The sequence below is a fragment of the Gymnoscopelus microlampas genome, assembly GCF_963454915.1.
Source record: "Gymnoscopelus microlampas genome assembly, chromosome: 6".
Classification (NCBI taxonomy): domain Eukaryota; kingdom Metazoa; phylum Chordata; class Actinopteri; order Myctophiformes; family Myctophidae; genus Gymnoscopelus; species Gymnoscopelus microlampas.
Window position 1 is genome coordinate 56,730,411 of NC_139943.1, and position 14,932 is coordinate 56,745,342.

The following is a 14,932-nucleotide window of genomic DNA, read 5'->3' on the forward strand; positions in this document are numbered from 1 at the left end:
CACACCTGTATCACTATGGCAAAAGGCAATATTAGACTAGAATGATATCTTATCAGGGCTTTAATATTTCTTAGATAGGTTTGATGTTTTATTTTGCACTGCAAGCGGCTGAGGGTGGGGGCGGTATTTCACATTCTTTATGTATTTAAAGGGATAGTTCACCCCCAAGATGACATTTTTTTCTATCGATTACTCACCCCATGGAGCCTTGAATTCATGGATTTTTTTTTTTTCTCGCATTCCTAGGCCAATAATTTAATGACCGGCAGAGACTCATGGTGGATTCAGACTGGGTCCGATTGATTCGAACCGTTCCCGAGTACGATTGGCCTCTTCCAGCTTGCCAAGATTCTTCCGCACCCAAGTACACTTCATTCAGCAGTAATGGTAAACATGTGCCTCATGTGGGCGCTGTGGACTATAGGGCTTTGGGAGATAGAGAATGTCATTCGCAGAAGAAGAGTCACTTGTCAGAGTTTAGAGTTAATAATAAAGTTTGACTGTGTTCCTGACAGTGATGTCACTGACGCATCCTTGGTATTTTAGCATTGACGTCACAGACTAATCCTTGGTATATTCATGCTAGCGGCAGCATTTGCTACACATGTGTTCTTTGTTTATGTTTTTCCACGGCTCGCGCTACTCAAACACTAGCAGGATTATTATTTCTTGTCAACATTCAAGTAGATCTATGAGAAGGTATAACACAGGTAAAATAATGTGTCAGTATAAAAATATATAAATGATATATATGATTAGCAGTCCACTTCCTTCTATTGGTACGGATGGCTTCACATTGCTGATTGCTGATTCTCAACTTGGTCAGCTCTTCGGTAAGCCCACGTCTGGCCCCGGCCTCGATTAGAAAAAAGACCCCGGCCCCGGCGGTTTAGCTTCTGTCCCCGGGCCGGGCCACGGAGTCGACTCATGTTGTAAAAACCACATGTACTGTACCTCGGCCATGCAGCGTCGTTTCCTAGGGCGGATCATTGAGGGAATGTATGTGCCAATTTTTATTCTCAATCAGCTTGATGTGATGACACCCGTGCACTGACTGATTCAGCGCACATGACACCTGTGCGCTGAATTGGTTCTGATCAAGTGTTTGACTATGTAAAATCAACACTGCTTCATTCATCGCTGGCTCTCCTTGCTGGACGAACACTTCCATTGGGCGCTAAGCGATTACACTTCACCTATTCTCTATTGTACATTTACTGTGTTAAAATACTATACCTGATAGTGTTGTTTCTGTCTCCTTTGTAGGCAATATAGGAGAGCGACCGAATGCTACCCCTTGATTATTGTTTGGATTTGCCCCGACCGGGAATAATTTATGTTTAAATTAGAATGTTAGGCTGCCCCCATCCTGAACTTAATTATCCCCCAAATAAACTGCCTATAAAATTTTAACGTTAAAACTGCCTCCTCAGTCAGTCTTCACAATATATATATACATGTCTTTTTTGTTGACTTTTATATATTTTTCTTCACAACTATTTTGCATGAAAGTCCGAGTTCTTTGCATGTCATCATAGAAACATTCTTCACAATTTTTAAAAGCTGCGAAAATGGTCAACACATTTTTTTCGTCGTCATAGCTGCCAGTTCCCACCTGATGTTGTGTGGGAGTTCTGACTGCCCCAGATCGTACTGAACTAGACGCGTCGCAATTCCGGGGAAATTGCAGAGTGTGGTTGCGCCGACGCCGGTCGCGGGTCGCGGCCGCCGGGACTCGAGGAATACGCCGGGAGGAATAACGTCGGAGGCTGCGCCAATTACATTGTGTCGTCACTCCTGAGATCGCTTGCGTTTCATTTTGAGAGGATTGATCCCCCCAAAAATCATGTTTTTGCATCGAACGGTTACATTTTGCGCATTTGTGGCGCCCCCTATGGGTCAAAGTGGAAATGCTTTTGGGGATTTGTTGAGTAAACCACCCTCGACATGTGATTCAAATCTGGGATCGATTGGACGTTTCGTTCGTGTTTTTTGGCATTCTTTTTAAAACGGGCCCCTCCCGCTAACTTTGGAAGCCAATTACGGACGAACGGTAAGGACTATCAATATGCCGTTTGGATATATTCATCGCATGGGTCCATAGATCATGTGTACCGATTTGTGTGAGATTTGGACCCAATTTGAAGGAAAAGGAGCAAAAAGTGTGTTTTGAAGAAAATTCAAAATGGCGGAAAATCTATCCTGACGCAAATGGGCGTGGCCTATATGGGAAGATGCGTCGTGACCCAAGGAATCCAGGGAAAAAGAAATTTTGATTTTACGACCTACGGTTCAAGAGTTATAGGCCAAAAGGTAAAGGGGGCTGTTATAGCGCCACCATGTGGCCGACTGGTGTGATTATTTTCTTAATAATTTTTCAAAAAACTATTAACCTCCCCTCCAAGTTTTGTAACTGTAGCCCTTACGGTTTCCGAGAAAAAAATACTTGAATGGGAGTTTTTGCAATTCCCATTAAAGTGGATGGGGAAATTTAATGCAGAAATAAATCAATATCAAAAAATCTATCCTGACGCAAATGGGCGTGGCCTATATGGGGAGATGCGTAGTGACCCAAGGAATCCAGGTGAAAAGAAATTTTGATTTTCGGACCTACGGTTCAAGAGTTACAGGCCAAAACGTAAAGGGGGCTGTTATAGCGCCACCATGAGGCCGAATGGTGTGATATTTTGTTAAATAATTTGGGACTTAATTATGAATTATCCCTCCAAATCTGATAACTCTAGCTCTTACGGTTTCTGAGAAAAAAATACTTGAATTTGAGTTTTTTCACTTTTCCATTAAAGCGGATGGGGACATTTAATGGCACAAATAAATTAATATCAATTAAACTATTCAACCAATCTCTTAGCCCTATACACGCGCACGATTCCCGTTCAAGACGGTAATTTTGATATATGGCACAACATTAGGGTATAAAAACTGTGGGAGGAGATGCGGTTTGAAAAAAGTTAATCTATAAAGATGGAAACAAGAGTTATAGGCCAAAAGGTGAAGGGGGCTGTTATAGCGCCACCATGTGGCCGACTGGTGTGATTCTTTTTTTAATAATTTTGCAAAAAACTATTAACCTCCCCTCCAAGTCTTGTAACTGTAGCCCTTACGGTTTCCGAGAAAAAAATAATTGAATGGGAGTTTTTGCAATTCCCATTAAAGTGGATGGGGAAATTTAATGCACAAATAAATCAATATCAAAAAATATATCCTGACGCAAATGGGCGTGGCCTATATGGGGAGATGCGTAGTGACCCAAGGAATCCAGGTGAAAAGAAATTTTGATTTTCGGACCTACGGTTCAAGAGTTACAGGCCAAAAGGTAAAGGGGGCTGTTATAGCGCCACCATGAGGCCGAATGGTGTGATATTTTTTTCATTAATTTCGGACAATATTATGAATTTTCCCTCCAAATCTGGTAACTCTAGCTCTTACGGTTTCTGAGAAAGAAATACTTGAATTTGAGTTTTTTCACTTTTCCATTAAAGTGAATGGGTGAATTTAATGCACTAATAAATCAATATCAATTAAACTATTTAACCAATCTCTTAGCAAAATACAAGCGCACGATTCCCGATTTAGACGGTCATTTTGATATATGGCACAACATTAGGGGATAAAAACTGTGGGAGGAGATGCGGTTCGAAATATTGTTTATCTTGAAGTGGAAGAAAGCTATAGAGTACTATAGTCTGGTTGCCCTGTTGGGCAACCACACTAATAACTGCTAACTTGCATAATGTCTTCAGACATTGTACAGATCCTCAGGTGTGTTGTATACTCCAAAAAGGATGACACGATCTCCAACCATGCTGCTGTACATTGGACCAAGGCTTTTTTCCTTGGGTTCAACCTTCCTCCAGGAGAAGGTCTCTGGATTGAATTTCCATAGATCACTAACACCAAATATGTACAGATCTCCATTGTAGGCAAAGGCTGCATGACCCCAGCATGCATCTGGAAGAAGTTGGGCAGAAGTTGGCCAGAACACCTGCTGGCTCAGCCAGCAGTTGGTCTTTGTGTCAAACACACCGATGATGTTGTCCTGATTCCCTATGGCCCCAAATATAAACATCTCTGTCCCGATGATGGTGGCAGAGTGACAGCATGAAGCAGTTAAGGGAGTGCTTCTGGTGTTAATTAAAGACCAGACCATTGTGGTGGTGTCCAACGTGTAGATGTCTTTAGTGTGTACGGTCGGCTGTGTGTATCCTCCATAGATATACATGACATTCCCCAAGACACAGGCCGAGTAGCCCCACGTCCCCTCTGGAACGGTTCCAGAAACCTTTGGCTTGAACCATCCGTGGGTGTCGACGTCAAATGCATAAAGATGGTTGTAGTAGTGCATCAAGTCACGATCCCTCCCTCCCCAGATGTAGATGATATCTCCCACCAGCACAGCTGGTAGAAGCAAGGGGTGAACCTCAAAGGGACATTCTCCTCTTCCAGGTGTTACTGGTAGTAACTTCCTCCAGCATAAGGACACTGTGTTGAAGACGTGTACATCCATCTGCTGGACCATGTGGCTCTGGGAGCCTCCAGGGGAGCAGTCCTCATGTCCAAAGGAGTAGATCTCGTATCCCACTGCGACTGCAGCATAAGAGATGATCCCTGTGGCTCCTTTGAGCTTTGTCAAGCTGAACATCTTACAACCAGCTTTTTCCTCTCTTTGTGTCTCTCTCGATGTCTCGACATCTGCAGCATCTTATATAAGCTCACCTGAGCACTGATGTGATGTCACACACAACACCAAACGGTTGTCAAACGTACATGCTTGTATTATTATATGTGTGATATACGTGCATGTTTCAGAGAAAAAGTTCCATTATGTTTTATAAACTTAAAGGAATACATTACTTTGTCTCTATTGTTTACCCACCTGGTGTTGTTTTTGACTCACACAGATTGTTAGTTTGTAAAACATTCTTTAACGGTAAATCCAGAATCTAAAAATGAAGAAACAAATGTGATTTAATCCGAGACTCAAATCAACAACAGCAAAACTATATAAAGTCCAAAACACCGCTGATATTATCGTTTAGATTATTTTCTATCGAAGTCTGCTGAGAAACCTTCCAAAATATCACCAAAAAAACGGTTTAAACACCCGGAATCTAAACCGGCTTTGCACGAGCAAAGAACGTGCAACCTGGAGCTTATTCAAATAAACGTGAATGACCAGGCACGTGCGTCTTTCGTCGTTTAGCTTCCGTATGTTTTAATTTATTAAGGTTTCGAGAGCCTGTAAGGCTTCGAAGCCTTATTGCATTCCTTGGCTTTCATTATTATTCTTCCGCCGTATTTGCCAGTTCTGGCCTAACCGCGTGGTCACTTTTTATGAAATTCGGCAATATGGTAGAGGGCTATGCCAAACGGCTAAGAAACGAAACTCACAATTATCGGCCAAAGGGTGGCGCTATTTCACTCAATTGACTTTGAACAGGTACAACTCATGCCCTGTTTGACCTACAGCCATGAAACTTTGATACACACATGCGTCTCCTCATGCGTAACAACTTTCACTGTTTGACTTTTGACCTCTGACCTTTAGATATCCCACCATTTCCAATTCTATGAAAAGCAGTAAAAAAGACTCTTCCTTCGTACAGATTGAGCAATCTGTACGAAACTGTATACACATGAACTTTGGACCAATGCCGACAGACGTGAGCAAGCGGATTTTCCATAAGTGAAAACGTTAAGCTTTTATAAGCCAATGAAAATTGCAGTTTTATGACAATTATTCATCTGCCCCTAAAACATACATGCAGACTCGCATTTGTTTGACACTTTGCAATATTGTAGAAGGTCATTCCAAGTATCACTGAAACCAATCTTACTCCAATTGGTCAAAGGGGGGCGCTATAGCAACTTTTTGAAAATGCAAACTTTAAACAGGCAAAAGTCATGCCTCGTTTGGCCGACAGCCGTTAAACCTGCTTACACATGTGCCTTGACTCATGAGGAACACATGTATCACTTTGACCAGTAAGCTCTGCCCTTAGATTGCCTGTAATTTTGAGCAGTTTGAAAAACATTTAAATCCAGGATTTCTGAGCAATTTGCATGAAACTGTGTCAAATACATGTTTGAGGCCCTTTTTCACAGGTTCAGGTGTGTTGGTTCGATAGCTTGATCGCTTAATCATCTGCCTTGAAACCATAGAATAGCCGGTTCGAATCCCACCTCAGGTAGACTTCATTATAATTGCATTGCACACAACATGACTATATCAATGAATACATGTGCAATTGTTAAAGTAGTAGTTGTTTTTTATGTATGACATACTTTCTTGTGAAAATAGCCAATCTACAATCTCACACCTTTTTAGATAGCAACGCGTTGTGAGCTTGTAGATCGACTATTTTCCACTAGTTTCCATTCCGAAATATATTGAGCAGTTTGAAAAACATTTAAACCAAGGATTTCTGAGCAATTTGCGTGAAAGTGTGTCATTTGTGTGAACTCCCTTTTGGCCCAATGGCTTAATCATCTGCCTTGATACCGCAGAGTCGCCGGTTCAAATCCCACGTCATGCAGACTTCAACTCAATTGCATTGCACACAACATGATTGTATCAATGAATAAACATGCAATTGATAAATGAAATGCTTATTGAGAGTAGTTATTTTCAATGTATGACGTACTTCATTCCCTCTTTTGTTTTGTTTTGTTGGATTCTCCTTTTTCACTGACTAAGGCTGTGCATTGAATAGCTTGATCAATACACTGTTAGTCTCATGTGCCAGAGGTCCATGGTTCAAACCCCACTTGTCACAGTTTACATTTAAATTGCATTGTACAAAACATGACCCTGTTAATTCAGACATGTGCAATTTTTAAACAATAACATGAAATGCTTTTGAGAGTAGTTGTTTTTTATGTATGACATACTTTCTTGTGGAAATAGCTGATCTACAATCTCACACCGGAAGAACCTATAGGACGGAAAAAGCTATAGATATCAACAGACACCATCAGGGAGGCCATATCTTTAGCTCAATGAGAAGAGAGGCAGCCTGTGAATCCATAGGTCGCTGGTTCGATCCCTGTCCCCAACAATGCGTTCAGGTGATCATCATTTGGAATTCCCCCTATTCCCATGGATTGGATCCACCCCTCTCACCTGCTCTCACTCATCACCAATCACACCTGCCACATGCACAGTACAATTTTTAGGTACTTTTACTTTACTACTCTACTCTACTACAATTACAGCAGATGACAGCTTTAGTTACTTGTTACTTTGCAGATGTAATTATTAATACAACACCTACAGTAACCACATACAGCCGATCTACAATGTGACGCGTTATGAGCTTGTATGTATATAATAAGCAACCCATGCTGTATGATAACTTACCACATATGAAATCCAATTCTGTCTATCCAATGGCTCAGTCTGTACTGTGGCCATAGCTGAGTGGTTAGTGAGCCCACCTAGGGAGCCAGAGGCCCTGGTTGCCCCAGGTACGATTCCAGGCCAGGCCAGCAAATGTGTCGATGAAATGAAATTTGTCCCTGAGCAAGACTCTTAACCCCTAATTGCTCACAGGCCCTCATTGGAAACAAGACCGCAAGGACTTTCATGAACGGACCTGGAATTATCCTTATCCTTTACACTGTCTACCCACAAGTCTATAGGTCTCTGGTTCAAACCCCAATTTAACCGGTTCAAATATAATTTACTGTACAAAAATCATGACTTTGTTAATTAATGCATGTTCACTTCTTCTTTCTCGCTCTCTCTCTTACTGCCTCACTTTCTCACTGCCTCTCTCTCTCTCTCTCTCTCTCTCTCTCTCTCTCTCTCTCCCTCTCTCTCTCTCTCCCTCTCTCTCTCTCTCTTTCTTTTCTCTCCCTCTCTCTCTCTCTCTCTCTCTCTCTCTCTCTCTCTCTCTCTCTCTCTCTCTCTCTCTCTCTCTCTCTCTCTCTCTCTCTCTCACTCTGTCACTGTCTGTCTGTCTGCCAGTCTGCCACTCTGTCACTGTCTGTCTGTCTGCCAGTCTGCCACTCTGTCACTGTCTGTCTGTCTGTCTGTCTGTCTGCCAGTCTGCCACTCTGTCACTGTCTGTCTGTCTGCCAGTCTGCCACTCTGTCACTGTCTGTCTGTCTGTCTGTCTGTCTGTCTGTCTGTCTGTCTGTCTGCCAGTCTGCCACTCTGTCACTGTCTGTCTGTCTGCCAGTCTGCCAGTCTGCCACTCTTTCACTCTGTCACAGTAGCACTTTCATGAACGGACCTGGAATTATCCTTATCCTTTACACTGTCTACCCACAAGTCTATAGGTCCCTGGTTCAAACCCCAATTTAACCGGTCCAAATATAATTTACTGAACAAAAATCATGACTTTGTTAATTAATGCATGTTCACTTCTTCTTTCTCGCTCTCTCTCTTACTGCCTCTCTTTCTCACTGCCCCTCTCTCTCTCTCTCTCTCTCTCTCTCTCTCTCTCTCTCTCTCTCTCTCTCTCTCTCTCTCTCTCTCTCTCTCTCTCTCTCTCCCTCTCTCTCTCTCCCTCTCTCTCTCTTTCTTTTCTCTCCCTCTCTCTATCCTCTCTCTCTCTCTGCCACTCTGTCACTCTGTCACAGTATGTCTGTCTGCCAGTCTGCCACTCTGTCACTGTCTGTCTGTCTGCCAGTCTGCCAGTCTGACACTCTGTCACTGTCTGTCTGTCTGTCTGTCTGTCTGTCTGTCTGCCAGTCTGCCACTCTGTCACAGTCTGTCTGTCTGCCAGTCTGCCACTCTGTCACTGTCTGTCTGTCTGTCTGTCTGTCTGCCAGTCTGCCACTCTGCCACTCTGTCACAGTCTGTCTGTCTGTCTGTCTGTCTGTCTGTCTGTCTGTCTGTCTGTCTGTCTGCCACTCTGTCATAGTCTGCCAGTCTGCCAGTCTGCCACTCTGTCACAGTCTGCCAGTCTGCCACTCTGTCACTGTCTGTCTGTCTGCCAGTCTGCCAGTCTGCCACTCTGTCACAGTCTGTCTGTCTGCCAGTCTGCCACAGTCTGTCTGTCTGCCAGTCTGCCACTCTGTCACAGTCTGCCAGTCTGCCACTCTGTCACTGTCTGTCTGTCTGCCAGTCTGCCACTCTGTCACAGTCTGTCTGTCTGTCTGTCTGTCTGTCTGTCTGTCTGTCTGTCTGTCTGTCTGTCTGTCTGTCTGTCTGTCACAGTCTGCCAGTCTGCCAGTCTGCCACTCTGTCACAGTCTGCCAGTCTGCCACTCTGTCACAGTCTGCCAGTCTGCCAGTCTGCCAGTCTGCCACTCTGTCACTGTCTGTCTGTCTACCAGTCTGCCAGTCTGCCACAGTCTGTCTGTCTGCCAGTCTGCCAGTCTGCCACAGTCTGTCACAGTCTGCCAGTCTGCCACTCTGTCACAGTCTGCCAGTCTGCCAGTCTGCCACTCTGTCACAGTCTGCCAGTCTGCCAGTCTGCCATTATTCTCGAAACCGCTCATTGCTGCTTGCAGCTATATTTTAATTGGTATTTTTTTTTTCATCTTCTTTGATAGAAATAAATTCATTTCTTGGGTGAACTAAAACATAGTGACAACCAGGCCTGGAATTTCGTCATTTTAGGGGCAAGGCCACTTGGCCTTTGGTGTTGTAATTTTTTGGAGGGCACAAAGGCCAAATGCCAGGGCAGGAAGGCCATCCAAACAAAAAAAAAAAATTTAAGTCCAAAAATAAGTCCACGGAAGTAATGAATTTAACTTGAAGGTTAAGGATGATTGTATTTTAATATATTATAAGAATAGTATAACTATCTGTGAAATATAACCCATTTAGTTCACAAAATAATGTGTTGGCAAATGACCAATGATTTAGTTATAATACTAACCTGCCAAGGTAAAGAGCAGTAACTATGTTTTTGGACACACCGACTTATTTTGTGTATCCCAAAGGTCAAATTAGCCTTTGTGATTTTGGGGGATAAACAATTACCTCAAGAACAGATACAAAATTAGTGTAATATCACTTATATGCCGATATCTCATTTGGCTGACCAGTTGAATCACTTTTAAACCCATTTTTCAGTGATTTTTTTTTTCGTAGTTACTGCTCTTTACCTTGGCAGGGCAGTATAGGTCTCAATATGTCACATTCAGCCCTGGACTTCACTGACTGAAGTAGGGGTCACATTAATCACATTAGATTCACAGATTAGAGATTTCATGTATTTTCCCCACAAGTTATTTTCATTCAAATGAAATGTGATTGAACTTGCACTAATAATGACTTTAGTTGATTTTTCACTCTTTAAAATATAGTATTTCTTAATTATTAATAATTACAGCTTGTAGATTGGCTATTTTCACGATTTTAAATTGTTTTTAAATAATAATAAAAAAGGAACATACAAGATTTCCACCCGACAGCAATAATATATAGCCAATATATGATTCTGTATCAGTATATGAGTCAGTTTTTGCAGATTTCATTCTAATTGGCTACTATGCCTGCATATGAATTTCATGGGCCTGGGTAGGTCACCCTGGCTTGGCGGAGATATGTCCTGTTGCGCACACTCCGCACAGCAGTAGCCTACAACAGCAGGTGAAAGCAATTCACTTAAACGAGGGCTGTGTTCCGCACCAAAAAACAGACTAAAACTGTCACATTCTAGCTGCTGAAATAAACTTCCCATTTAGATCATTGTTGACAAACGAACAGAACATGGATGTGGTTTGCAAAAGGATTATTTATTTCTTGTCCATCAGAGCGGTGAGGTCACTCATTTGTATGATATTGATAGCCTAAACTTTTAATGTGTTTGCAGTTATTCTGTTGCTTGCTTTATATTAAGACTCATAATTTGGGGATTTCGCTGTATTTTATCAGATGTATTCATCTATATTTTGCTGTTGAAAAAAACATCGGGGCACATCGGTCTGTAGGACTACGGAATCCTCGCTCTCTCTCTCCTCTCTCACCATTGATTAGTTCAACGGGCTGCGTTAGATTTATCTCCTGTTTGGCCCGGTAATGCTTTTGTGTCTATTACACTGTGTTGCGGGATTTCGACGGTTCATAGGAGGCCCAAATCAAACCTACCTACCACTGTGCATGTTGTAGCTGCGCAGCTCAACCAAAGGCACTGGTGTCTAAAAAAAACCCCGTATTGACAGGAAAATCGCACAGAGGAAAACTGTGAATTCAGTTTCTGGGCGCAGCTGGGGTACCACGGCCACTGTGGCCGTGAAGGCATGTCATTATTCGAGGGACACGCGGCCAATGAGAGGGGCAACGACGGAATTCGCCAATCAGGCTGGAATGTGAAAAATCAGTCGGATCAGACGGATTCGTCTTGATCACTTGACTAAAGAGATGTGACAACATTTGAGTAATATTAAAACAATAATAATAATCGGCCTCTGGCGCTATAATAGGGCAATGATGAAAGGGTGGCATTTGTTCCTCAACGTAGTGCGAATGTTTTGTTCAAAACGAGCCACTCCTGCAAACCTTAGATGTCAATCTTAGCCAATGAGGATGGAATATGAAAAATCTAACAGATCCGTCTTGATCACATGACTATAGAGATCATGTGTACCCATTTGCGTGAAATTTGGATAAAATCTGAAGGAGTAATATCCAAAAATGTGTTTTATATAAGTCGGCCCACTGGTGGCGCTATAAATGGAAGATGTGAAAAATGCAGGGTAAAGGTTTTTCCTTGACCTCTAGGGAGTGAGCATACAAAGTTGTGCACAGATCGGTGCAGTTATAGGTAAAAACACGAATCGGCCTGTTATAGCGCCACCATGAGACTGGTTTGAAAATTTGCAAGTGGCATTTCTTCCTCGGGATAGTGGAATGTGTGTGCAAAATGTCACGGAAATTGCAAGCTGTGTTCATAATTTGAGGCATTTTGTTCAAAACGGAGCACTCCTGCAAACTTTGGAAGCCATTTTTAGCCAATCAGGATGGAATATGAAAAATCTAAACAATGTTTTTTGTTTAATGACTTTAGAGATACTGTGTACCGATTTGCGTGACGTTTGGACGAAATCTATAGGAGTACTGTCAAAAAAATTGTTTTGCAAAAAGCGGCCTCCTGGTGGCGCTATAACAGGCCCATGTGAACATTTTGGGGCAGAGGTTCTGAATTGGCATCCAGGGAGTGTGTGTTGTGATGCCCATAGACATATAAAGGTAGACGCCTCCTCTGGCTGTGAAGCGTGTGCAGCTCGGACGCACTTCCGCTTCTGGGGGGCAAGCTGGAAACTTCTGTGTGCGTCACAGAAGGGGGCGTTCAGTAGGCCAATCAGAGGCAGGTGGGGGCGGGACAACTAGATTCTGACAAGTCCTGGAAAAGACTTGCTGTGATTGGCCAGTAGTCAACACGCTGTGATTGGCCAGTGCCCGTGCCCCCCGGAAATATCGCGGCCACCATACGAAACAGGTCGCTCCAACGAACTGCAGAGGCCAATGAGGTATCTAGGTTTCTATATCTATGGTGATGCCCATATATTAGTCTGGGTGGTTGTGGGTGTGATGCTTTGCACTAACTCTTGCCCTATAGGGGAGCAGGGTGGGGCTGATTGCTCATTGGAGAACACCTGGGCCCGGTGCCTCCAGGAGGCTATAAAATCCCCACCCTGGCCAGTGTCTAGGTGAAGCTGAGAGAAGCAGACCTGTCTCCACCAGCTCCAACCCCCTATTCTCCATGCCCTTATTATTATGATTATGTTTTTCCTTTCCATCCACACACCTCGCACCACACCATGCTTCACACATCCACATCTACACTACTGATTACTGACTCCACACCTCATATGTTTCTTACCATGTTCTGTTCATACCTTCTTAGTTATTTGTTAGGTTTTGTTTAATAAATATGTACTTGATTTATAACTTCAACCTGGTCTCCTGCCCAATGTTTGTCACGGCCTAGAGCCAAGCTGTGACAGTGTGCACAGTTTAGCTGCGATCAAGCTATCTAGCTAAGCCAGAGATTAGCTGGTCACGGACGGACGGACAGGATGCAGGGTGTACTGTAAAAATTATCACGGCTAACCGTCTGAGAGTGAAAGTGTCTCATCCTCTTACAATAAATGCACCGAATCTCTGTATGTATGTATGTACGTACATATCTCGTCTGTAATGCACGAGAACTGTTCAACCATGGCTATTTACTGATAACATTAGGGATTTCCATATTTGGCCATGAAAGGGACAAGGTCAGACATATATACAGATCTCCATATATGTATGGGCATAAGAAGGACACAGACAGAAATACAGACAGACAGAGATCTCCATATATGGGCATACAAGGGACACAGGCAGAAAAGGGACACCGATAGACAGAGATACGGTTATGGGTACTCTGGCATATAATGGGTATTGCATCGTTCCCAACTTGCATCGTTCACGAGTAAGCCGGTGCCCGACGGCACAGGTCTAGTTAGTTTGATTAGACTGGAGGAGATACAGTACTTATAAGTCGGGCTGTGAATCTTTGGGTGTTCCATGATTCCGTTCCGGAAGCGATCGATTACGATTCCGGAAATCCGCCGAAGCAGCTGAATGACGTGTTCAACATGCAAACGTTCCGGATGTTCAAGGGAAGCAGAGGTTTTACCCGGATCTTAACACCGAGAGCCACGCTAGGTCTGGGTACGAGCCCAACTAATGTAACCATGATGCCTGCGGGTATTGCGAAACCGAAGCAGTGGATTAATTCAATCTACAACCAGGTGCCCCATTTCGGAGTGCGAACCTGGGTTAATGGCTATACCGGAAGTCCCGATCCCAACATCGGTTGGTCGGTGATCTACAAAATCTATGTGAGCTTCCGGGGAGCTCTTGGTTTCTAATGCCCTGACCAAACCCTCATCCTAACCCTAACCTGAGTGGGGGGTGAACCACATGTGAACTCAGTGGGGGGTGAACCACATGTGAACTCAGTGGGGGGTGAACCAAATGTGAACTCAGTCAAGCAAACGTTGTTACTGTTCAAATAAAACTTGTTTATTGAAAATAATAAAAATCACATAAAAGAAATAAATGTGTGGACATTCAATAGTTGTAAGGAACAGTTGGGTTATACAGTGGGGTGTCCTTCAGTTCGGCGAAGGCGGGATCAATGAACACCTGATAGGTGGTGACGCGGCGCATCAGGGCCTTGGCGTCGAACTTCTCAAACTTGTACCAGCCCCACAGCTCGGAGTTGGAGGTGATGTAGATCTTTTTAGCCAGGAACTGGGCGAATCCCCCCTTTAGGGGCACACGGTGGGGGTAGCGATCGGTGATACGAAGCATCTCGTCGTGCTCGTTATCTTTGTCGGTTCCTTTAGCACGTTCGAAGTGAGCTCTTGGAGAGATCAGTTCTTTAATGCCGCTTAATCGCTGTTTCTTTAGCAAGTTAACGAAGCCTTGTAAGTGTGGGGTTCCATTTTCCTCCTTCTCTTTGCCAACAATGGCGTACTCACAGGTTTCCAATGTTAGCTTCGCGCTAATGTGTGCTAGTTCTTCATCGGTGTAGTTATTAAGAGTGAAGCACCACCGCTTCACTGGATTCTCTCTCAGTTTAGGCTTCTTTTTGGGTGGCAGGTTCTCTTTGTTAGCTTTACGCTTGCGATTAATGGTCTCGGACATTTTGCGTGCTGGTTCTTGTGTTGTTGTGGTTCTTATGGTGCCGAGGTGGTGCCGAAGTGGCCGGACAATACATAGGATTTCAGGATCTACTCCAGTCTGCTGGCATGAAATCGGAGTGCATTTACGTAGCTTTGATAAGTGTAAAGGTTGTATCAACTGATTGCAATAATGTAAACACACAAAGGCAAATCCAAGACAACAAGTCTAATTTGTTCATGCTTGCACAAACTTACAGTACAAAATGTGTTAACTTCTCAATCAGTTACTTCTCAGTTACCAGAACCATGAATTAAAATAATACAAACATAAAACTGCTGTT

At 43.4% G+C, this 14,932-nt stretch overlaps 1 protein-coding gene across 1 annotated transcript; it reads right to left on the reverse strand.

Annotated features, from left to right (window-relative positions):
- Positions 1-3,757: 3,757 nt before the first annotated feature.
- On the reverse strand, positions 3,758-4,660 carry LOC311047069 (kelch domain-containing protein 3-like; the record flags this gene model as incomplete). Its single annotated transcript, XM_084059654.1, has 1 exon — positions 3,758-4,660. One exon carries the CDS (start codon positions 4,658-4,660, stop codon positions 3,758-3,760), a length of 903 nt encoding a protein of 300 aa, XP_083915780.1.
- Between the last annotated feature and the right edge of the window lie 10,272 nt (positions 4,661-14,932).